Raw genomic sequence first — 25,863 nt, 5'->3', positions numbered from 1 at the left:
CGCACCGGCACCGAGAAGACTCCCCGGCACCGACCTTCTCCGGCACCGGGGACAGAGCCTAGGCCGTCGAAGTCCATTACTCCGGCCAGGCAGACCCGAGTGGAGCGCCCGGCCTCAACATCGGCCGCGGCGCCGCCGGCACCGTCGACTCCGGGCCCGGCGGGTCCGTCGAGTCCGGTGCCGCCAAGCTCCCCCATGACATCTGGGGTCGAGATAGTGGTGCCATCCACACCAGAGACCTTCGCCTCGGCACGGGACCTCATAGCCATGACCGAGCCCACTCAGCTACCACCCCCGGTACCTCCGGTGCGGGTCGTGTCCAGAGGCAAGCCTATGATGTCGGCACCGTCTCGGGACTCACGTTCTCGATCCAGGTCCCGACGTCACGGTCGCTCCAGATCCCGCCGCCGCTCGCAGTCCCGGCACCGCTCCCCTCAGCGGTACCGGTCGCACTCGCGGCGCCGGTCGACATCGAGACGATCGCGGTCAGACTCCAGCCGCCGTTACCGGCACCGCGATTCCAGGAGCCGATCCAGACATTCGCCACACCGGTCGACCTCCCGGCGCCGAGCTGGTGGCAGGTCCCGGTCCCGGTCGACCTCCCGGCACCGAACCGGTGGTAGGTCCCGATCCCGGCACCGAAGCGGCGCCCGGTACCGGTCCAGATCCCGGCACCGTGACAGAACCCGGTCCCGGTCCCGGCACCGATACGACTCCCGGCACCGGTCCCCGGCACCGAGACGATCGCCCGTGCCGGCCCGCGCGGACCCTTACCATCCAGGGTCCGCCCCGCCATGGCCCTCTAGACAGCCGTCCGTGTCTTCATTAACGGACAGTGGGTACGCGCTGGGCACCGACCGGCAGGCGGGCGCTGTTCAGTGAGCCTCCACAGCAGGACCAAGGCCCGCAGCAATGGGGTTTCTGGACACCCTGGGCATATCATCAGGCCCAGGGCCCCCAACAGCTCCCTGCTAGGCCGGCGACTGTGGAGCGCAGGGCACCTGAAGCCTCGCTGTCTCGCCCCCCTCCCTCCCCGGATGGGGAGGAAGGGTCCAAGCATCAAGACTCCGCTTTGGCTCCTGAGGCAGAGGCGAGGGCCGAGGGAGACCCCCCATTAGACACTCTCTTGCCGGGGGTCTCCTCATCCTCCTCCCCTGATGAAGCGGTGGCTGGGACCTCCTCCAACAGCCCCCCCCCGCTGGACCTCAGGGCGCACCAGGACCTCCTCAGGCGAGTAGCCCAAAATCTGAGTCTGCAAGCCGAGGAGGTCTCGGAGGTAGAGGACCCTATTGTGACCATCCTCTCGGCAGACGCTCCCACCAGGGTCGCCCTGCCGTTCATACGAACCATCCAGGCCAACGCCAACACCATCTGGCAGTCTCCGGCCTCCATTCCTCCCACTGCGAAGGGCGTCGAGAGGAAGTACATGGCTCCTTCTAAGGGATACGAGTACCTCCACGTACACCCGACTCCGTGTTCCCTGGTGGTCCAATCCGTTAACGATAAAGAGCGTCACGGCCAGGAGGCTCCAGCCCCCAAATCCAGGGAGGCCAGGCGGATGGATCTCCTCGGCCGTAAGGTGTACTCGGCTGGGGCGCTGCAGCTCAGGGTCTCCAACCAGCAGGCCCTGTTAAGCAGATACGCCTTCAACTCCTGGGTGGCAGCAGATAAATTCAAGGAGCTGCTGCCACAAGATGCTCGTCAGGAGTTTACGGCCATCTTAGAGGAAGGCAAGAAGGTCGCACGCACGTCCTTGCAAGCCTCTTTGGACGCTGCGGATTCGGCTGCCCGTACCCTCGCGTCGGGTGTAACAATGCGTCGCCTCTCCTGGCTGCAGGTTTCCGGCCTTCCGCCGGAGCTCCAGCACACTATACAGGACCTTCCTTTCGAAGGCCAAGGATTATTCTCGGACAAGACAGACCCCAGACTCAAGAGTCTGAAAGACAACCGAGTCATCATGCGGTCACTTGGGATGCACACACCAGTGACGCAACGCAGGACCCTTCCGGCCGCAGCAACAACAACAACAGCGCAGGCCGTATTCCCAGTTCCGCCAGCGGCAGGACCTTAACAGGCGCCGCGGCAGGAACGGAAGGCGCAGGCACTCGGGGAACCAAGGGGGGGCAAAACCAAGGCTCCTCTAAGCCCCCGCCTGGACCCAAGCCTTCATTTTGAAGGTGCGCCCGAGGGCGCAGTAACAGTTTCCCCAATGGATCCTTTCCCCCCGTTTTCCAACCGCCTTTCGTTTTTCCTCCCAGCGTGGTCCCTAATAACATCAGACCGCTGGGTCTTACGCACGGTGCAGTCGGGATACCGCCTGCAGTTTGTTTCATTTCCTCCTCCCCGCCCCCCTTCCTCGTCCCTCTTCAGGGACCCCTCTCACGAGCAATTCCTTCGGCAGGAGGTGCAGACGCTCCTCGGCAAAGGAGCTATAGAGGCGGCGCCGGAGAACGAGAAAGGCAAGGGGTTTTATTCCCGCTACTTTCTGATCCCCAAGGCCAAGGGAGGCCTCAGGCCTATCCTCGACCTGCGAGAGCTCAACAAGTACCTGGTGAAGTTGAAGTTCCGCATGGTTTCCTTGGGGACCATTATCCCATCCCTGGATCCGGGAGACTGGTACGCCGCCCTCGACATGCAGGACGCGTATTTTCACATTGCTATCTGGCCACCCCACAGACGTTTCCTTCGCTTCGTTGTGGGGTCTCTGCATTACCAATTTGCAGTCCTCCCATTTGGCTTGTCCACGGCCCCGAGAGTGTTTACGAAATGCATGGCAGTTGTTGTGGCGCAGCTTCGGCGCAGTCGTATCCACGTGTTCCCGTATCTGGACGATTGGTTGATTCGGGGCACGTCGGAACAACAAGTCTGCAGCCATGTCCGTGTGATCACCGACATGTTCGCCACTCTGGGCCTCTTGGTGAACACAGACAAGTCCACCCTGGCCCCCACACAAAGGGTGGAATTCATCGGGGCCGTCCTGGACGCCACTGTGGGCAGGGCCTTGCTGCCATTGCAGCGGTTCCAGGCCTTGTCGGCAATCGTGCAACGACTACAGACAGCCCCCCTGACGTCAGTGAGGACGTGTCTAACCCTGTTAGGCCACATGGCGGCCTGTACTTTCGTGACCAATTACGCTCGGCTCCGCATGAGGCCACTCCAGTTGTGGCTCATCAGTCATTACAGGCCGACAAGACAGCCACTAGATATGTTAATCACGATCCCCCAGAGGGTCTTAGATTCTCTCGGCTGGTGGCTGGACCAGTCAGTGTTGTGTGCGGGTCTCCCCTTCCACCCATCTCAGCCCTCGGTGTCCCTAACAACAGATGCCTCAGATCTCGGCTGGGGGGCCCACGCAGGGACCCTGAGGACGCAGGGCCTGTGGTCCCAGGAGGAGGTGGGGCTACACATCAACATGCGGGAGTTGAGAGCAGTCCGTCTTGCTTGTCAAACGTTCTGTCATCAGCTCCAGGGTCGTTGTGTCGCGGTGTTCACCGACAACACGACGACCGTGTATTATATCAACAAGCAGGGCGGCACCAGATCCTCCTCCCTGTGCCACGAGGCGATACGACTCTGGGACTTTTGTGTAGCCCACTCCATTCACCTCATGGCTTCCTTCCTCCCCGGAGTACGGAACACGCTGGCGGATCGATTGAGCAGATCCTTCCTGTCACACGAGTGGTCCCTTCGCCCAGACGTCGCCCTCCTCCATCTTCCGGAGGTGGGGTTATCCCCGGGTGGACCTCTTCGCGTCCAAGGGGAACAGGAAGTGCCAAGCGTTCTGCTCCTTTCAGGGCAGGGAGCCCGGGTCGATAGCGGATGCCTTCCTCATCCAGTGGTCGACCCCACCTGTACTATGCGTTTCCCCCATTCCCGTTGGTCCACAGGGTCCTTCTGAAGGTGCGCCAGGGACAGGGCTCACGTGATCATGGTAGCCCCGGCGTGGCCCAGACAGCACTGGTACCCCATGCTGCTGGACCTGACCATAGCCGACCCAGTTCCCCTGCCCCTTCATCCGGACCTGATTACCCAGGAGCACGGGACCCTCTGTCACCCAGACCTGCAGTCGCTGCACCTAGCGGCGTGGCTCCTGCGTGGCTGACTGGCTCTGAGCTGCGCTGTTCCACGCCGGTGAGGGAGGTGCTCTTGGGCAGCAGGAAGCCGTCCACAAGAGCGGACATATTTGGCCAAATGGAAGCGCTTCTCCTATTGGTGCGTGGAGAGAAATCTCCGCCCTATGGAAGTTTCAGTAGCCGACATCTTAGACTACATTTGGTCCCTCAAAGGGCAAGGTCTGGCCATATCGTCGTTACGAGTCCACCTAGCGGCTATCTCCACCTTTCACCCGGGTGCGGATGGTCACTCTGTTTTTTCCCACCCGACGGTGTCCTAGATTCCTTAAGGGGCTGGAACGTTATACCCTAACGTCCGTCCCCCTGCTCCAACCTGGGATCTTAACCTGGTGTTGTCCCGACTCATGGGGCCCCCCTTTGAGCCGTTAGCTACTTGCTCCCTGCTTACCTCTCTTGGAAGACGGCCTTTCTAGTAGCTATCACCTCAGCTAGACGGGTGTCGGAACTCCGGGCTCTTGTGGTAGACCCCCCATATACGGTCTTCCACAAGGACAAGGTGCAGCTGAGACCACACCCTGCTTTTCTCCCCAAGGTGGTCTCAGCCTTCCACGTCAACCAACGAGATATTCCTCCCGGTTTTTTTTCCCAAAACCTCACTCCTCAGGCAGGGAGCAGCAGCTCCACTCGCTTGATGTCCGTAGGGCTCTCGGCGTTTTACGTGGAGAGGACTAAGCCCTTCCGCAAATCCCCCCAGCTTTTCGTGGCAGTAGCGGACCGCATGAAAGGGCTTCCTATCTCCTCCCAGAGGTTATCCTCTTGGGTAACGTCCTGCATCAGGACCTGCTATGACTTGGCCCACGTCCCTACGGGCCGTGTGACTGCGCATTCTACCAGGGCGCAGGCGTCGTCGCTGGCTTTCCTTGCCCGTGTACCCATCCAGGAAATCTGTCGGGCAGCGACCTGGTCATCGGTCCACACCTTTGCTTCCCACTACGCCTGGTCCAGCAGTCTAGAGAGGATGCGGCCTTCGGATCTGCTGTGCTCCATGCCGCGACTTCTCGCTCCGACCCCACCCGCCTAGGTATGGCTTGGGATTCACCTAACTGGAATGGATGTGAGCAATCACTCGAAGAAGAAAAGACGGTTACTCAACCTTTGTAACTGTTGTTCTTCGAGATGTGTTGCTCACAACCAATCCACACCCGCCCTCCTTCCCCACTGTCGGAGCCGCCGGCCAAGAAGGAACCGAGGAGCGGGTGGGCCGGCAGGGATATATATTGGGCGCCATGGCGGCGCCACTCCAGGGGGCGACCTGCCGGCCCACTGGAGTTTGCTAGGGTAAAAAAGTTTCCGACGAACGTGCACTGCGCGGCGCGCACACCTAACTGGAATGGATGTGAGCAACACATCTCGAAGAACAACAGTTACAAAGGTGAGTAACCGTCTTTTATTCAGAGAAACGTTCCTCATGAATCTGCTCCTTCATCTCAGTCATTCGAGGAATGGTTTGTGTCAACGTATACTCCACCAGTGACTCATGAGCTATTTGCCACAATTAATACTTCACGCGTTTGTTATCTGTAATTCATACTGCGTAACTGGTCATCTAAGTCACATGGTATTTGTTTTTGCTCCCTGATTGGATGACTCCCAAACAACACGAGGAGCTTTCAAGATGGCTTGAAGAACGCATGTGGTTAAAATACTTATCAATGCATTTGTGACACTTCCTCTTCCTGTGTGAATACAGTTGTGAGCAAAATTTCACTTGCACAAATGTTGGGGAATGGTGAATATAAGGCCTGACACATTGTGAATAAAAGACTCTGTGTCAAAGTGAGTTAATGGATTTTGTTCAAGCCAATGCTCACAAGTGTTTTCCTGCAGTATTTGCCAAGTTCTGTTTGCAGTTTATCAGGCATTTCAGGCCTGTATTAGGGATGGAGGAACTGTCATTCTTTCACCATTGCAAAAGGACAGATGCAAATTTCCCTTGTTTTTTTCCCTTGAGTCTTCAAATCAGCTGGTTCAAAAGTTGCTGCATTTTTCTTCCACAAGAGAATAATCTGAACTCTCCAAGGTACTTGGCTTGGGTAGTGGCCACATGGCATTTTACTTTTCAGCAATTACTTGAAGAGCTCCCTTGCGGTTAAAGAATGCAGAAACTTTGTCAGAAACTAAAACCCAGTCTTCTCCTCCAATACGCACAGTTGCTTACTCAGAAAGTTTTAGATACTGGTTTTGATGACAGACTTCCAAAGTGTGGAATAAGCAGATGTCAAGTTGGCATCACGCTAAAGAATTTGTTTTGCCCACCGTTTTCCTCTTTTTCTGGCGTGTGTGTGTGTGTGTGTGTGTGTGTGAGAGAGAGAGAGAGAGAGAGAATTCTGGGCATGCCATCAAGTGCTGCGTTAATTGCAACACACACAAAAAGACGACTGCATCTCCCTTATGTACTTTGTGTCTTGGTTCAGATATAAACTCAACACAGATATAAGCACATGGTAGCTCAGACCGTAGGTGGGCAGGGATTTTGGAATGGAGGGGCTATATTTGTAACAACGTGGATGACTGGATTGGATACTGTGTGTCGGGAAGGAATGTCGACAGGCCATCCTGAGGTTGGAGGGGCCCAGTACTAGGGTCCTTTCGGTCAGAGACTGCTATTCTTGCTGGAGTTGGTGGCAGCTTTGTGATGTGGACACCTCATGCACAGTACACTGAGACCCAAATTTGCTTCATTCTGTTCCTGGGATTTCAGTCCTCAGTTCAGTTGCTGCACATGTAACAATGCTAATTAATATTGGCACAGTCTATAGGGAGTCTAAAGGAAGGATCCATTGTCCTGCAACGATAGATGTTTGCTTTTCTGGGGACTTATAAAAAATTGCTTTTCTTTCTCCCCTTCTCTATTTCCAGACCAATGATGCCGCAGGAAATACCTGGAACTGGCTTTACTTCATCCCTCTCATCATCATTGGCTCTTTCTTCATGCTCAACCTGGTGCTGGGCGTCTTATCAGGGTAAGGCGCCGATGACTTGTCCATCTCCACCTGGATGTGCGGGGCAATAACAGCTTCAGCGTGTGGTGGGCAAGGACTGGGACGGGAGGGAGACACACCAGACTCAGCACATTGCTTTGGTTTCACTCCCTACCTACCCTCTTTCTCTTCCTTGTAATAGCGTGGCCCTATGAGGCCACCACACAGCTGTAACCTGAGAACACCAGCAGGGCTGGTGAAAAGTCAGTAGCCAAGATGGTCCTGAATTGTCAAGTGTGACTCCAGTTGCCAGGGTTAAGGGAGTTTCATGGGATACACTGACTTAGGCCTTGTCTAGCGAATACTTACTCAAGTGCTGAACTGTAAGCAGATGACTTTAGTAAGGCATTTGATACGGTCTCGCATGATATTCTTATAGATAAACTAGGAAAGTACAATTTAGATGGGGCTACTATAAGGTGGGTGCATAACTGGCTGGATAACCGTACTCAGAGAGTAGTTATTAATGGCTCCCAATCCTGCTGGAAAGATATAACAAGTGGGGTTCCGCAGGGGTCTGTTTTGGGACCGGCTCTGTTCAATATCTTCATCAACGATTTAGATGTTGGCATAGAAAGTATGCTTATTAAGTTTGCAGACGATACCAAACTGGGAGGGAATGCAACTGCTTTGGAGGACAGGGTCAACGTTCAAAATGATCTGGACAAATTGGAGAAATGGTCTGAGGTAAACGGGATGAAGTTCAATAAAGATAAATGCAAAGTGCTCCACTTAGGAAGGAACAATCAGTTTCACACATACAGAATGGGAAGAGACTGTCTAGGAAGGAGTATGGCAGAAAGAGATCTAGGGGTCATAGTAGACCACAAGCTTAATATGAGTCAACAGTGTGATACTGTTGCAAAAAAAGCAAACGTGATTCTGGGATGCATTAACAGGTGTGTTGTAAACAAGACACGAGAAGTCATTCTTCCGCTTTACTCTGTGCTGGTTAGGCCTCAACTAGAGTATTGTGTCCAGTTCTGGGCACCGCATTTCAAGAAAGATGTGGAGAAATTGGAGAGGGTCCAGAGAAGAGCAAGAAGAATGATTAAAGGTCTTGAGAACATGACCTATGAAGGAATTGGGTTTGTTTAGTTTGGAAAAGAGAAGACTGAGAGGGGACATGATAGCAGTTTTCAGGTATCTAAAAGGGTGTCATCAGGAGGAGGGAGAAAACTTGTTCACCTTAGCCTCCAATGATAGAACAAGAAGCAATGGGCTTAAACTGCAGCAAGGGAGATTTAGGTTGGACATTAGGAAAAAGTTCCTAACTGTCAGGGTAGTTAAACACTGGAATAGATTGCCTAGGGAAGTTGTGGAATCTCCATCTCTGGAGATATTTAAGAGTAGGTTAGATAAATGTCTATTAGGGATGGTCTAGACAGTATTTGGTCCTGCCATGAGGGCAGGGGACTGGACTCGATGACCTCTCGAGGTCCCTTCCAGTCCTAGAGTCTGAGTCTATGAGTAGCCCCACTAAAGTCAATGAGGCTACTCTGATGCTTAACATTAAGTATGTGAGTACATGTTTGTAATGCGTTTGGGTTTATTTCCCTCCAATGATGGTGACAACCTGCTACTTACTCCCAGATGATGGAGCTACCTTGTCAGCTCATGCAGTGGTAGGGGTTGTGCCTTGGGTGACATCCACTATGGTGTCTGTGGCTACATCTACACCACACACAACTTGGGGCAGCGTGTAGGGTATGCGTAGCTACATGTTGCAGTGAAAAGCAGGCTGTGTCCATGTGGTGGTGTATAGCTACAGGTGTCAGTGAAGGTTCTGGCTGGGGAGAGGCAGTGGGGAAAGGCTCTGGCAGTGGGAGCGGGCGGGTCACTACACTGCCTAAATGGAGGAGACACTGCTTGGGTGTTTAGAGAGTTGAGTAGGGCATAGAGCCTGGGAGTTCAGTGATGTCTTTACTTGCCTACACTGCTATTTTTACCCATGCTAGGGAGGCATGCAGTGAATGTACTCTATACGCTGCCATTTGTGCAGTGTAGACATAACCAGTTTGTATGAATCCCCAGTGTTGCCAGCTCTTATGATTCTATTTCATGTCGTGCAATATTTTGCGTTCTTCTTAAAGCCCCATGTGATGAAGTTTGTTGGGCCTTTTCTGCCCCCTGCTGGAGCCATTGGCTCCCTGACACCTGTCTGCTCAAGGAAAATCCACTCAGAGCAGGCTACCAACAAGACTGTCCTCTGGAGGTCTAGAAGGGCCTGGAGGAAATGCAGACCAATCAAGAACCAGCAGACCAGTTAAGAAGGCTTACCTGCTTCTTCTCAGGAGAGAGATGGGGGAGACTGGAGCAGAGGAGGTGTTGCTCAGCGCTAGTCCTGGACCCCACGGCTGGGCCAGGCCCTTGCCTTTGAGTGCTGCAACTACGTGTTTGCATTTGAAGTTTGGCTTCTTTGCATAAAAGTGCAGACAACCAAATCCTGAGTTTATTTTGTTATCTAAATGTTGAGAGACAGACACCGATCTGCTCCAAGCAGGTGGCCAGATCTTATGGATTAAGGTAGGGTTTGGCCCTACAGGGGGTGTTATGGAGCAGCCCTACCTGCCACACCTCAGCTCCTGGAGTCCTGTGATTACAGGAGAATGTCAACTTCCATTTAAAAAGTGAAAGTAAATTTCTAGCCTTTGTAGTTAAGGAGGCAAGCTTGAAAATATGGAATGTAAGGCTCAAAAACCAGAAGGCAAATAAAAATAACTCAGCTTTATTTTTTTTTTAAATGTCATGTTTAAACCAATCACCTGATTTTGTGGGGAGGGTGTGTGTGGACTCAGATTATTTAAATGCATGAAGTTGGTAATACTGAGCCAGGGGTTCATTAAGTTTGGATGTGAGACTTTGGTTTGGCCCATTAGAGAGAGAGAGAGAGCTGCTAAATTCGGATCCTAACCTGAATGTCCCCAGCATCTGTAGATGTTTGGATCTGGGTTTATCATCCAGACCCATCTCAATAGTACACAAGCTCTTACAGTGTGTGCAACTGGGTACCGGAGCCCCTCTGAGAAACCAGTATTGGGCTTGTGTTTGTGCACCTAGATTTATCTCTCACAGCATGGTTCTCAGCCCCTGGCATCACGATCCCTTGTTTGCTGATTGCCCTTCTGGTAACGAGAGGAGTGTGCAGCTGTGTTGGAGGAAAAGGTTAATGCTGTTCAGATGTAAAAGCCCTTTAATATTGCAGCCTTTGCTCTTTCTCTGTTTTATGTAGCCAGGGAAATAAAACGTTCTTCAAAGAACAGATCCATGCCTAGTGTTTTTAAAAGAGCCTCAACATCCACAGATCCTCCTGGGTTCAAAGCAGATGTGGGGGAAAAGTAGGGAGTGGCTTTGTGTGAGGATCAGGAACACTGCCCTAGGGCAGGGAGGGCACAGCTGGTATAAGTTGTTTAAGAAGGTCACGGACAGGGTCGGATTTAGGGGCAGGTGATCCAGGCGACTGCCTGGGGTGCCGGGCTTGTGGGGTGCCAGGCTCAAGGCACTGGTTTTGTTGTTAATGACAAAAGGGAAAGTAGAATGTTTGAAGTAAAATGTTTCAGGTATTCCGTATGTGGATTCATTTTTCACTAACCTTCTAGAATGTTCTGGATCTTTGTTGAATCTCATGGAACATTCCAGGCTTGCTTATATAAGGCGTGAATAAATACAGATTTACAGATCCTAGTGTGCAAATTTATCCTCTTATATGATAAGGATAAATCACGCATCCAGATCGTGCATCGAAGTCGTGAAATGGGCTACACATAAGGTATTCAAAAGTTTAACAAAAGGAGGGAGGGTCTGAAAATGCTTCTCGCCTGGAGCGCTGTTTGGTCTAGGGCTGGCCCTGGTCACAGAGCAGGCTGGTGTCTGCCAGCTGAAGAGCTTTGCTTCCCCTTCATTCCTAGATGAGTGTTAGGGGCAATGATGTTCTGTCAGGGCCATTGATCAGGCATCGTCTGATCTCAGAGGAGTTGGCAAAGGGGAAGCTCGTGTCCATACTCATGTGGTATCGTACTGAAAGCACTTGTGCAGTAGTTGGAGCTGGGGATGGTTCAATGTTTGGACAATTCACCTGCATGGTTCCCCAGTGTCTCAGCCCAGCTCGGTTAATAAGAAGTTGCTTAATAATAATAATAATGAACAAAAGTTGCAGGCTCCTGTTCCCTTACGTTTGGACTCAAGGGTGATCTTGTGACCAAAGCAAGGACTTGAGAGATCTGTTTCTTGCTCTGCCACATGCTCTTTCTGACCTTGGGCAAGTTGCTTTGCCACTCCATGCCTCAGTTTACCCATCTGTATTATAGGGGAAATAATACCCACCTCACAGGGAAAGACTCAATTCATTAAGATTTGTAAAGAGCTTCACGAGGAAGATCCCCAGAGGAGAGGCTAAGAGAAAGATCCAAACACCTGTGGCTGTAGCCACAGTGCTTACCGCTCTACTGGAAGGTACTAAATATTACGGTGACGAGGAGAGTATAGAAGAAAATGGCAGTTATTAATTTTAGACGTGCTGATGACGAAGCCTTGCATTCCTGCAAGCAGTGACTAGTGGCGTTACCTTCCCTGGGAGAGGGTTCTGGAACATCACTTCAAAGAAGTGTGTTTCTGCTGAAATTATAGGATAAACCCTGTATTTCATGTGAAGAGTTGTTGGCTGCAGAGCATTTGATCATTAAAAGAGAGCCAAAGGATGAAATCATGACCCAAGTCAAGTCTATGACAGAACTCCCATTGACATCGATAGGGTAGGATTTCACCCAAGGATTTCCTATTAATCCGCAGTACAGTTGCTCAGTGTGCCCTGCACCCAGCAGACACCAGCCCCCTTGGCCATGGACAGCCCCAGCTATATACCAGCTTCCTGTAAAGCAGAGGCACACATGAATTTGAGGCTGGGGGGCTAGTGGGACCAGGACCAAAGGGGTTCACTCTAAAATCGTATCTTCAGTCTTTATCTGGTCCCCATTATCATTATCTCATTATGTATGCCCCTGGGAGATAGGGCAGTGCTGCGATCCGCACTGTACGACCAAGGAACTGAAGCACAGAAAGGCTAGCTGGCTTGCTCGAGGTCACACAAAATGTCTGAAGCAGAGTGAGGAATGGAATGCTGGTCTCACAAGTCGTAGGTCAGCCCCATAATCAATATACCATCCGTCCTCTCATGAGTGTTACTCAGGTGATGATATACATCCAACACCTTTGTGACATTCCCCTGGTGTTATCTGCACTGGTGATCTGCCAGGCCATTCCAATCCTTGACTCTGAGAGCCAGCCTTACCCTGCTCTGCTGTGAGAACCCCTGCTCCCGGGATGTTCACGCACAGCCTCTGGCATGTAAGCTGCTCCCAATGGGCACTTTTGGCCAGCCACTGCTTGGATTGTGCAACCGAATGACACTAGCCAATATCTCCAGTCCCAGACACAACCGTAGGAACCTCCATCTTATAGTGTCCAGTTACATCCGCTGGACACTTTATATGAGTTCATCAATTTAATCAAGAAATTGATATGTAACAGGCTTGTTATCCCAAGGGGAGTTTCTGACATGCTTCAAACCAAATGCACTGCTTCAGGTAGAATAAACAAACACATTTATTAACTACAGAGATAGATTTTAAGTGATTATAAGTCAAAGCACAACAAGTCAGATTTGGTCAAATGAAATAAAAGCAAAATGCATTCTAAGCTGATCTTAACACTTTCAGTGTCCTCACAAACTTAGATGCTTCTCACCTCAGGCTGGCTGGTTGCTCTTCAGCCAGGATCTCCCCTTTGATCAGCACTCCAGTCTCTTGGTGGTGATGTTTGTAGATGGAAGTGGAAGAGAGAGGAGAGCATGGCAAACGTCTCTCCTTTTTATCATATTCTTTCTTTCCTCTTGACTTTGCCCCTCCACCTTCAGCGTCAGGTGAACATTACCTCATCTTAGTCCCAAACTGACCAAAGGAAGGGCGGTGACTCACTTGAGAGTCCAACAGATCCTTTGTTGGTGCCTAGGCCAGTGTCCTTTGTTCCTGTGAGGCTGGGCTGGGTTTGTCCCATACCTGCCCTGATGAGGTGTGAACTGCCCCTCTGCTCTTGGGGAGTTTTTGCCTGGGCTTATTTTAAGCCATGAGGACACATTTTCAGCCTCATAACTATATACATGAAATTACAACCTATTACATTACTATAACAACAATGCTCAGTACATCATGAGCCTTCTGAAGACACCCGACATGACAAACTTTGCATTGGATACCACACAATCATAAGGATGAACATGGGGGTGCAGGGTGTTCCCCTGAGGTACAGAGTGTCACAACCTTAACCTCGCAAACTACAGTGGCATGTATATGGCTTTTTAAAAAATTTGGTTTCTAGTTGCGTGTATCGCTTCCACTTGCCACCGTTGGTGACATGGAACCGACTTTTAACTAAACAGCTCTTGGGTATTTATCATTGTGATTAGGTTTTAATTAATTCCTCTCTGATGCCTGGATTAGGCCCCTTTCCCAGAGTGGCAGGGGAAATGCTATAGATTTCTGACCTGTTTAAAGAGATGCCATCTCAAAAACCATCATCAATCATAATAAATAACTTTAAACACAAATGAAATTACCTACATTCCCAGTAGCACTGGAGATTATGAAAAGAGCAGTAATAAAAAAAATCAAATTACTTTTCACCATTTATCTAGGAATTTCTCTTGCTAGCCATTTATACTGCACTCATTGCTATATAGTGTCTGAGTACCGGGCAAAGCTATGTTGTTTGAACAGCTACTACTGTTTCTGGTCCCATCTACGTTAGAGAGATTTGTACCACTACTTCAACTCATTTAGAAGCCCTGTACCCATATAAAGCTGGGTTTATACCCAAGTTACTGTGGGAATTGGTAAACCCCCGTTTAACATTGGTGCAGTGTGTTTACATTAGGGCTTTTCACTGATGTAGAGTGTCAATAATGTAATACTGGTGCACAGTTCTCTAATGTAGACAGGATTTAACACGTGGGTTCTCTCTACCATGCTCCTGTACCTTCTCTATGCTGGAAGTTTTGTTTCTTTTCCTCTCTCGGTGGGCAGTGCAAATAAACAAGCCTGGTTTGTTTCCTGGTTCTCATGTACTAGTAAAACCTGGCAATGTTTGGGTTGCAAACACTGCAGGTGTGATATTTGTTTTAAAAGGAAGGCCACATAACCCCTCCATTCCCATCATTTCCAGTGGGAATTAAAGTAAAATAAACAACCAACAACAAAAAAACTGGAGAAAAATGTTTGGCTCTTACGTGTTAGTAAAATTGTGATATAAAAGTAACCCTAAACCTCAGACCACACTTGACGTGATGATGTCCCTTGAGTATATGGCTAAAGATGTCATTTAAAGCATGTTGGCTCTGTCATTCAGATTAAATTAGGCTTTCCCTGCTGTATGGCATGGCCCCCATGCATGCTGATCAAAGTGCTGCCAGCGCTCTTGTAATCACTTAATATTTAAATACCCTCTCAGAATGGCCTTCTCAGATTTCTGCTCTCTTTCATCTGATGCTCATCACTGAAGCGGGTGGCTGTTTTCTCTTCCCCAATGCAAATATCATGGGTCAGATGGTCAAAAGAGCTTAGCTCCCTTTGAGACACCAAAATAAGTGGGTAGATTTTCCAAAGGAGCACATGCCACTGTGGCTACAATGCAATTTTTAGTGAGTTGGCTCGCTCAAAGCTAGCTTGGATATGCTTACATATGGTCTCCAGATTGTAGTGTAGACATACCCTTGTTATATCGATTCATTGTGACATTAAGGGTGAGTCTATAAGAACAAACTCAGTACCCATTTTCCAGTGGTAATGCAGCTGCACCAGTCTTAAACTGCTCAAGACAAGGTTAGGATGTTTTAGCCCCATGGCATGGGTTTTCATGTCTACATTAGTGGCTTAAAACTCGTGCAGCCGAATTCTAGCAGTTGCTGAAATCAAGGTCCTAATTTTGTTAGTGTAGACAAAGCGCAAATCTCTGCAACAGGAAGAAAGCTGCGTACTCATCATAATGTGACAGCTATGTGCAGTCATGTTCTTCACTTTGGATTTTCAGAGATTGCATGCCGTTATCCTTTGGAACCATTGCTCAGGGAGGAGTAAGACTAGTAGACGTCAGTGCCAGATGTTCCTCTCAAATTCAGCGCATGCCCATCCCTTCTCTGCTCTGCAATGAGTCATCAGATTTTTCCCACTCACAGGGTATCTTCTATGTTCCTTTCGAACCCCTGGGGGTCTCCACTCCCCTTCCTTCCTTCCCTCCCTTACCTATACCGATATCCCCCTAACTGTTCCTAACTGTCAGGGTAGTTAAACACTGAAATAAATTGCCTAGGGAGGTTGTGGAATCTCCATCTCTGGAGATATTTAAGAGTAGGTTAGATAAATGCCTATCAGGGATGATCTAGACAGTATTTGGTCCTGCCATGAGGGCAGGGGACTGGACTCGATGACCTCTCAAGGTCCCTTCCAGTCCTAGAGTCTATGAATCTATGAATCCCCCATCACAGGCACTATCCTTCTAGCTGAGCATGAGGAGGTGAGACGCCCTTCAGAGATGACTGATGCCAATAATTCACCTGGCTGGTATCTGTTTTACTGGGCTAACCCTCCCACTCAGCAGTGGGTGGTGTACTTGATCAAGTTGGACAGATGCAGTGTGTGTTTGGCCATCCATCCATCAACCTAGTGCCCTAGCAAACACATCAGACTGGCTTAAGGTGTCCACATGCACTCTTCAATTACACAGACAGCAAAAGCCTTTTAAAGACGAAAATGTTTACCTCAAAGAAACCAAATTAACAACCCGACCAATCTTTCCCAGGCACCATTCAGCAAGCCCAGCCATAGTAGGAGTATCTCAGGTTTCGTTTACACTAGCGAACTGGACTGGTTGTACTGATCCGACTTAACCACAAACAGGCCTTTGTGTCCATACTAGCCTGGCTTAATCCGTTTACATTTTGTCCTACATCCATAGTAGTGCCGTCCTAAACTGTTTTGGTTGCAGTGCCCTCTGGGTACCTATCCCACAATCCCCACCTTGGCTCCCAGAAGCAGTGCCTTCTAGGAGGTGCCACAAGGCCGCTAATGCACTGTGGGGCAGTTGCAGAGGGCCTAGCTGAACAGTTTTAGTTTATTTGCATCCACTTTGGCACTAATCTGATCGTGCTTTAACGGTTTTATTCAGCCTGCTGAAAGGCGGTCTGCCCTAGCTAGTTATTAAACCATTCATAGAGTATTTCAGGGGCTGCTGTGTGGATGGCTGTAAAGTGCTCTCCCTACTGTAACTGACAACACTGCAGGCTGTGGCTCGGAGTGCTGTGGTCCCCTCCATGATTGGTAGTGTGCTGGGGGTAGGCTGTGAGATCAGACGCGGGTGCTAGAGATCCTGCGACCACTGGGCTCTTCAGGCTCCAGCGCTGTGTGGATACAAACACTCAAACCCAAAACACTCATGTGCCTCAAATCGCCTAAAAGGGTCCTACCAGAAATAAATGGGGCAGTTAAGCTAGGCGTGGCTTTTTTTTTAACACGAACAGGAGATCAGCCCATAGTTCCTAACTCGGCCCTTGGGGGCAGTCCAGGGGTCTACAAGGTAACCAGGTCTAGTTATAACCTTGTACACCATCCTCTTGGCAGCAGGCTGCAATTCTGTGTCCTCCTGCTGTGGCCTAAAGCTGGTCCCCCTCCGAGCATCAAGGTGGGTGTGTGTCTGTCCAGCTCTCAGGCCCTCCTGAATCTCCTCCAGGCTGGCCACTCTCCAGCCTTCCCTCACCAGCATCTGCCAGCATTCCTCCCACAGGAGCAGTGCATAAGGCTGGTCTGTGGGGTAGCGCTTATAGTGTGCACTGCCCACTGAGCTGGGCTGCTGCCTGGGGGAACCCCCCCTCCGACTGGTTGCTCTTCCCTATGAGGTCGGCTAGTGGGGCAAGCAGCCAATGAGAGCTGCAGCAGAAGCTTGGTGAGCAATGACTGACAGCTCCTCTGCCCCTCTCACTTCCCCTCTCCCGGCAACACTGGGCCTGGGGAGGGGAAGAGGGAACCCTTGCAGCTCCCCCCCAGACATGGGAAGGACCCAGGAGGGGAAGAGATGAGGCTGAAGGGCTGGCAGAACTGAAGAGGGGGCTGGAGGGTGCAAACAGATGTGGGGGCAGAACTGATGTGGGGACTGGACTGATTTGGGGGCTGAGGGGAAGAATTAATTGCTGGACAGATGTAGGGGTGATGAGACACCCCGCACCAGCAGTCTTTTCAGACCACGTTCAGCATTTCTGGGAAGGGAGTGAGTAGTTGCAAGTGGCTCACTCCGGGTGTACGTCCAAAACACTGGATGCTTTTACATCTGAACCGCATGAGTGTGAAGGATGGTACTGTCTACTTCCTGAAAACGAGCTTCTCCACAACACTGATGGTGGCCCTGGGGGTATTTCCAGCCCAACCAAGAAGCAGGAACAGCCTTTTTGGGGCCTCGGGTCCCAGCTGCAACCAGGAAGTGCAGCGATGCACCAAAATGGTAGCTAGCATCTATTTGTCCTGGTGGAGCCATACCTGAGTGTTGTCTAGACTGGCTACGTGCAGGGATAGACAACATCAGCAGCTTTGCTTATATTTAACATCCCAAGTGTGTTGTGTGCTCTGAGCGGCCAGGCAGGGAGGCTCCTTCTGCTCGATATCTCTCAACGCTGAGAATGACTCTGGCTTCAAGGTGCCAGGCTTAATGGATTTCAGTGGATTTGAAGAGCTCATCTCTGGCTCGAACTAGCAGCTGTTGATTGTCCTGGAAGAGCTACTGCAGCTTTCATGGTTCACTGTAGCAACGCGTCTTAAACCTCTCCTGCCATAGCTCATTTTGAGCAGGTTGCGCCCTATCACGGTATCGTCTGAACTGAACTTTCAATACATCCTCCTCCCGTTGGCTGATGTTCTCTCAGTGCTGAGGTAGTGTGTCCTAGATTATCACTGCTTCCCATCTCTTACAGCATCCCGGGGGATTCTATTTTTCATTCCTTACCCTGGTGCGTTGGGTAACCGTGGCTTCAGTGCTGATTAGTGCAGCCTATTGGCTGAGAGCACCCAGCTCCGTTCAAACCTCATTGAGCCATCTGTCTCAGTGGCTCGATGTGCTAAGTGTCGTGACAGGTTTTTCCCTTTCAGAGGATTCTGCTAGACTGAGATCATAAAACTTCAGCTTGTGAGAGATGCGGAAACTGGAGTAGAGTGAAAGGCTAATTAATGTATCATAACGGCAAAGATTTTCCCCGTCCTTCTCTTCCCTCATTATGAGGGACAATCGCTCATTTTCCACCCAGATTTACTTCCATCCCACGCTTACCTACTGCGATCTCACTTTGGCTGATATCAATTATTTGCCTCAGAAATGTTGCATAATGGAAAGGGATGTCAGTGCGATAAACTTTTCTTGCATCAATTTCAGATTCCTGCTCTCTCACTCTGGGTGATCTTTATTACGGGGCTTAGCCCACCTTCTGCTCCGCATTAGAACGGCAGACAGAGTCCAAGAAGTGTTGACTCTCCCTCCTTTCCCACCGCCACCCCACGTGGGTCACAAACCCACTGCTTTGGAGTCAGGAGCGGCGCCAGGTTTTCTGGCGCCCTAGGCAGAATTCGGGGGGCGGCATTTTGTGCGCTCCCCATGGAGCGCGTGGGAGCTTCCGGTTCCACTCCCATCGCACCTCCAAAGAAGGACCCTCTGCTGAAATGCTGCAGGTCCTTCTTCGGCGGCGTGATGAGAGCGGAACCAGAAGCTCCCGTGCGCCCCATGGGGAGCGCACAAAATGCTGACCCCCCGAACCCTGGCGCCCTAGGTGACTGCCTAGGGTCACCTAATGGAAGCACCGGCCCTGTTTAGAGTGGTAGCCGTGTTAGTCTGTATCAGCAAAAACAACGAGGAGGCCTTGTGGTACCTTAGAGACTAACAAATTTATTAAGCTTTTGTGGGTTAGAACTCACTTCATGAGATGCATGGAGTGGAAAATACAGGAGCAGGTATAAATACATGAAAAGATGGAAGTTGCCTTACCAAGTGTGAGGTCAGTCTAATGAGATAATTCAATTAACAGCAGGATACCAATGGAGAAAAAATAACTTTTGTAGTGGTAATGAGAGTGGCCCATTTCAAACAGTTGACAAGAAGGTGTGAGTAGCAGTAGGGGGAAATTAGGTTTAGGTTTTGTAATGACCCAATCACTCCCAGTCTTTATTCAGGCCTAATTTGATGGTGTCAGATTGCAAATTAATTCCAGTTCTTCAGTTTCACATTGGAGTCTGTTTTTGAAGTTTTTTTTGTTGAAGAATTGCGACTTTTAGGTCTGTTATTGATTGACCGGGGAGATTGAAGTGTTCTACTGATTTTTGAATGTTATAATTCCTGATGTCAGATTTGTGTCCATTTATTCTTTTGCATAGACTATCAGGCTTGGCCAATGTATATGGCAGAGGGACATTGCTGTTACATGATGGCATATATCACATTGGTAGATGTGCAGGTGAATGAGCACCTGATGTTGTGGCTGATGTGGTTAGGTCCTACGATGGTGTCCCTTGAATAGATATGTGGACAGAGTTGGCACTGGGGTTTGTTGCAGGGATTGGTTCCTAGGTTAGTGTTTGTGTTGTGTGGTGTATAGTTGCTGGTGAGTATTTGCTTCAGGTCGGGGGGCTGTCTGTAACCGTGGACTGGCCCGTCTCCCAAGGTCTGTGAGAGTGAGGGGTCGTCCTTCAGGATAGGCTGTAGACCCATTGTTGTAAACAGCAGAGAGGCTACGTTCTCCCACATGGTCCCTGCAGAGGTGAGAGCAGAACTTCTGGTCCATGGGCGGTGGGTGAACTGACCCTTGGGGGAGGCTAGTCCCCGGCCCCTCCCCTTTTTCCTGAAGCCCCACCCCATATCCCAGAGCACCCCTACCATAGCTGCTGGCCTCCCTGCTCCCGCTCCGGGCTGCCCCAGCACCCCCAGCCCAGGCACTGGGTAGGTGACATGGCTGCAGTACCCCCCGATCCCAGCCTCGGAGCGCAGGGCAGGCAGCACAGTCCCAGTGCCCCCAATCCCAGCCCTGGAGCACCAGATGAGCGGCGCATGGGCAGGGCCACACTGGGCTGTTTGGGGAGGCTCAGCCTCCCCCAGCCTATGATACATGGACCATGTTCTGGTCCAAAGTACAGGCCTCTCTCACTTGAGCTCAGTGACCCTTAGTTTGCAGCTGAGGTAGCTGGTCCCTTATCTGTGTGTGGTCCAATAAAACAGTGGCTCTCAAACTTTCCAGGCTACTATGCCCCTTTCAGGAGTCTGCTTTGTCTTGCACACCCCGAATTTTACCTTATTTAAAAACTTGCTTACAAAATCAGACATAAAAATACAAAAGTGCCACAGTCACACTGTTACTGAACAATTGCTGACTGTCTCATTTTTACCATGTAATTAGAAAATAAATCAATTGGAATATAAATCTTCTACTTGCCTTTCAGTGTGTAGTACATAGAGCAGTATAGACAAGTCAGTGTCTGTATGAAATTTTAGTTTGTACTGACTTTGCTAGGGCGTTTTCTGTAGCCTGTTGTAAAACTAGGCAAATCTCTGGATGAGTTGATGGACCCCTGGAAGAGCTCTGCATACCCCCAGGGATATGCGTACCCCTGACTGAGAACCACTGCACTAAAAAGTGTCAAGGGCTGTTTGTCATTCAGTCACTATGTGTTTTACACACTTACCCCTGTTGGAAGTGAGGTGGAAGATAGAGCCTGTAGTGTATGAACCAAGGGGGAGACCAGATTAGGTTATGCTGCACGGGGCTGTCCTTTCCCAGCATCCCTCAGAACTACCTCTCATGTTCTGGCCCTGTTGAAAATGGCCTTTGACACTGTGGGATAAATGGGGCTGCTGTCCCCAAGCCCCCGTCTCAGAGCTGCACTGACATGTGATTGGCAGCGTTACTTCCTGGATGAGGAAAATAAAATCAAAACTGGTGTAAAGACAAAGAGGCCGCAAGGACATGAAAGGGCTCGTCCCTGGGCCTTTCTGCTTCCCCGTCTCTGGGAATACATGGTGCTTTCTCTGCTCGATTCATGTTTGATTCACTCCATGCTCAAGAGCTAGAAATGGTGGCAAAGCCCGGATTGATTGTGAGTGTCGCTCTCCCGGTAATGCTTTCATCCGTTTTCAGCTAGCTGAGGAGAGCTGTTTTTTCCTCTGTGCAAGTGATGAGGTGGAAGCAGCAGCAGCAGCTCTAGCTGTGCAGGATTGATCAAGCCTAGACCTTGACCCTTCCCGAGATAAATGGCAGCTATTAGCAATGGCTGGTGTCTCTGCCAGCTGGGCTTCTCCTGCCCTCCAGGTAGCCCTGTCTCTGAGTCCAGTCAGGAAGCAACGGGGAGACTGTCTCTCCTATGCACAGCATGACACAGCCAGACGCCAGCCCGAAGGCCAGATGGGGTTGGATAGCACTGGGCGTGTTGGGGATTTCATGTAGCTAGTGAGAGCACTGAGGACAGATCTGCAGCAATGTGCTCTGTCATCTGCATCATCATCATCATCATCAAATCTTACTCCTCCCTCATGCTTCTTTGAAGCGTATGGTTAAATGTTGGCAATTTAATCTTTTGGGTCAGATGCTGGTGTCATTACACAAGTGCTTTTATGCTTCAGAAACTGATGCTGAAAAAAGGCACCTTCTCACTCGGGGCATCTGCTTCCTGTGTGACTCTCGAGCCCGTTGGTTTACTGGTGCTACCACTTTTCCATTAGCGTCAACGCTGCAGCGACAGCGCAGCTACTGGGCCAGGCAGGGGCTGCAGAAAGCTGTGCACGCACAGTGCTGGCATGATTCTGCTGTGTGGTGGAGGTGGGAGAGATGGGGAGAGCCTGAGCAGGGAGGCTGCAGCCCCAGTGCACTGCAGTGCTGAGCTCCACGGGGGCTATGTTCAGGGGCATGGCTGCAATGGTGCAAGTAGTGCAGTCGCTCCAGGTTCACGAGGCTATGGAGGCTCAACCAGCCGAGGCTGCTCTACGTTAGGCACCATGGTAGTTACCCCACAGACCACCTGTAGGCAGACGGGGCGCTCCCACACCCTCTCCAGGGACAGTCAGCCTGGCGTGCTGAGGGATGGGCTATCGCAGGCTGAGGGAAGTGCAGAGACATAGCTGCTGCCACTGCCAGGAGGATCCATCAGCTGTATTCTCCACAGTGCAGGAGCAGCCACAGATTTGCTCCATGGCCAGAGGTGACAGCGTGCCCTGCTTTCCTCCCAACAGCAGTGCACCTCCCCATGCAAACCCCATCAGCAGGTCCGATCTATGCCGCTAGCGCAGCAGTGCCTGCAACGGGCACGCAGCTCCATGCGCTGGCGTTGATGTGCCGCCTCGTCCCAGCATCGAGCGCCACAGTTGCTGCTTCTGTTACGCCATCCTTGCAATTGCTTCCATTCAGAGGGGAATGCCCAGGAATGATGCTGAAAGGCACCAGCTATGCACAGCTCCTAAGGAAGGCACATGAGAACAGACACGTAACTTTCCTTCTCCATGGCTCTCAGAGCCCACTCTCCGGTTTGATACATCCAAAGTGACAGGGCAGTTGGCCCTTCCCATGGGAGGCAGTGCTGCAGCCAAAGCCGTCTAAGTTCTATTAGAAGTTTCCTGCTGATGTTTTGCCAAATGCTTCACTTCCCTAATTTTATCTCATCTCATCCCTGCCCAGTTATACCCCCTTGTATTGCTCTAAACAATTCCTCCTTGTTCTGGGTGTGTACACCTTTCTTGCACCCGTAAATTGTAACCACCTCCCTTCCAAGTGATTTCCTAGCCAAGCTAGATGTATTTAATTCTTTCCCTCCTAAAGAGAATGGAAGGATGGCCCGATGGTTATGCTGCTAGCCAGGGATTTGGAAAGACTCCATTCAATTTTCTACTCTGCTACAGACTTTGTGCATGACCACGGGCAAATTGCTTAGCCTGTCTGTGCCTCGATTCTCCATCTGTGAAATGGGGGTAATAGTGCTACCTTACCTCACAAGGCTATTGTTAAGATTAAATGTGTTAAAAGTAGTGAGGTACTCAGATAGTACTATCTGATTGGGAAGAGGGGAGTAGGCCTATACATACCTAAGATAAATTTGTGTCCTTCAGTCTTCACTGATCTCTCTTCACTTTGTTTATATGTTTTTGGTAGCAAGGTGCCAAAAACATAGGGTGACCAGATGTCCCTATTTTATAGGGACAGTCCCAATATTTGGGGCTTTTTCTTCTATAGGTGCCTACTACCCCCCACCCCTATGCCGATTTTTCACACTTGCTGTCTGGTCACCCTACAAACACAGTATTCTCCAAATAGTCACACCAGAGCCAGATAGCCATGGACTTGTGTCTTTCCTGCGCTGCACCCTGTTACCTCTGTGCATGCAGCCTCCAATTGTGTTGGCCTGTGCTGCTACCATGATGCATTGCAAAATCCTCTCTAATTTGTGGCCCATTGTCATTCCTGGATCTCTCTTGACTTGCGGCTGCCTGCGTCTCTCTCCCCTCCCACCATATATAGGCTTCAGATTATTTCTCCCCAGATTTACTTGCCTTTGTTTTTCTAAAGACAAATTTCATTTTATTTTCTACCCGTGTTTGTAACCTCTCAGCAGCTGCTCTGGTTAGTGTATTGAAGAGAAAGATGTTCTCTCCTCGCCTCACCATCCCTCCTCCATGGCTCCGATCTGCTGGTATGAATAATTCAGCTGCTGCTGAGCCTGCATTTGTTCTTTGCACAGAGGAGCTTTTCTGAGCAACTCCAAAGGTTGGCATCTTTGAGGTTGTCGGGCTGTGGCCGGCTTGCTGGGACATATGAAGGTTGGCACGATGTGGGGTCTCTGTTCTCTTGCAGCCATCTCCCTGACCTAACATTTCAGGCTCCCAGAGGTCTGCCGCATCGCAGGGCGAGTTGGTGGGCTTCTACCTGAATTATTCAGCTTCCAAAAGAGTTCAAAGGGTTGCCAGCCCTGTTTCAAGTGACATTTCCCCACTGAAAATACATCCATCTGGAGCTAAACAAGGCAGGAATCAAAGGAAAGAAAGCCTATGTTTAACCCTGCTCAGGTCCTGAGCTTTGCTACTGTATCTCAAATCCCCTGCCTCTTTTCCCACAGTCTTTTTCTACCTCCTCTTCATGGCTGCCTAACCACTCTCCATTTTAATTCCTGGACCCATTCCTAAGCATCCTTAGAAGTCAATGGGATTGACAGATGCTCAGCATGGAATGCCATCTGCATTTGCAAATTCATCTGCATTTGGCAATGCTTTGCACTTTGCAGGATTGGTCCCCTGTCTTCTAACTTCTTTTCTTTTCTTTTCTCCTTAGGGCACGCTCGTTGCTTTTTGTCTCTCCTAGGGCAGGTTAGCAGTGATTAAATGGATGTTAGAGTCACTGAAGGTTGGTGTCCATATGTCTTTTAGTTGTATAAACAAAATCACAAAGTGGCTGCTTTTTTGCTGCAGCCGAGAGGGATTGCATGTTACAATGGATTTACTGTGCTCCAGGAAGACACAGCAGAGATATGAACCTGCAGAATAAATTCTTCCCCTGGAGCAAGGATCTGCTTCTCATAAACAGTGGAACACTAATGTGGTTACTGAGGGAAGCGTAAGGACATTAACAAGATCGGATTCCCAGTGAGACGAGCTGCAGGGGCTTTGAAGGACTTTGTAGCTGGGATTTGCAGGAAGGGAGAACGGGAGCTTGCTGCAGAAAGGGTGGGCTGGCAGGTGCAGCATCACCAGCTGACAACCACCTGAGGAGACACAGCATATTGCGACAAAGGAGTCCAAGTTCAAGATGGAGCAGCCTCAGGAGCAAGCACTCCATGGGCTGGCAGAGATTGATAACAATGGAGGGATGTACCGACTACAGTCTGGCCAAAAACAGGATACTGGGTAGATGGACCATTGGTCTGACTCAAGATGGCCGTCTTGGTAACCCATGCAGCTGTGACACTGCTGTCTTTAGACATGTGGCACGTCCCACCCGGGAATGACTTTCCTCATCAGAAGCACGATGGCCACAGAATGAAAGGGAAGGCTAAGCAAAACCCACCCTTCCTCTTCTCCCGCCCCACAGGACAGCTGAATGAGCCAGAGAAGTCTAAGGAAACTGCTCCCTCCTACCATCCCTTAAGTCTAGCCAAGTGTTCCTGCTTATGTGTGGATGCTTTTGACGATGGAGACACAGTCACTGTCAGGCCATGGGGAAAGGGTTAGAGTATCACACCATTCCCTGAGCGGAGAAGCAGACTGAATGCCCCCAAGATTAGGCCTGTCAATGATTCAATGCCCCAGACCAAACCAGGTTGGATCCTATGTGACAAGCTAGGGCACGATCCAAACTAGTGGCGGGCTGTGTACCCCTATATGCAATGCTGGGTGCCTTACAATGCTTTGCTGTAGTAGCTCCCACCTGGGATGCTCACAAACAACCTGCCAGCATGCAATGCCAGCTACACTCTGAGTGTCTGTGGGTACCTCCTGCCTGCCAGCTACACCCTGAGTGTCTGTGGGTAGCTCCTGCCTGCCAGCTACACCCTGGCCCTCACCAGCCTTGGTTATACTTCAGGGTGACCCCAGCTTGCCCCCAGTCCCAGATCTTCCCCCAGGAATGTGTGTTGTCTACTGCCCAGCCCTCTCCTGGAAAGTGCAAATATATTCAGTTCATTATTCCTTTAATGGAATAATAT

The 25,863-nt window shown here is 50.4% G+C and overlaps 1 protein-coding gene across 11 annotated transcripts in view; it reads left to right on the top strand.

The window, feature by feature from the left end:
* CACNA1B (calcium voltage-gated channel subunit alpha1 B) overlaps positions 1-25,863 on the top strand; it is a 530,102-nt gene that overhangs the window by 269,640 nt on the left and 234,599 nt on the right. For all 11 annotated transcript variants that reach the window (XM_050926295.1, XM_050926292.1, XM_050926289.1 and 8 more), the window contains exon 7: positions 6,993-7,096. In XM_050926295.1, the coding sequence (XP_050782252.1) occupies positions 6,993-7,096 (104 nt within the window). The remainder of the gene's footprint in view (positions 1-6,992; positions 7,097-25,863) is intronic.

Source organism: Gopherus flavomarginatus, chromosome 17, assembly GCF_025201925.1.
Source record: "Gopherus flavomarginatus isolate rGopFla2 chromosome 17, rGopFla2.mat.asm, whole genome shotgun sequence".
Classification (NCBI taxonomy): Eukaryota; Metazoa; Chordata; order Testudines; family Testudinidae; genus Gopherus; species Gopherus flavomarginatus.
Note: the sequence above shows the minus strand (reverse complement) of the source record. Positions and strands in the feature narration are given on the sequence as shown.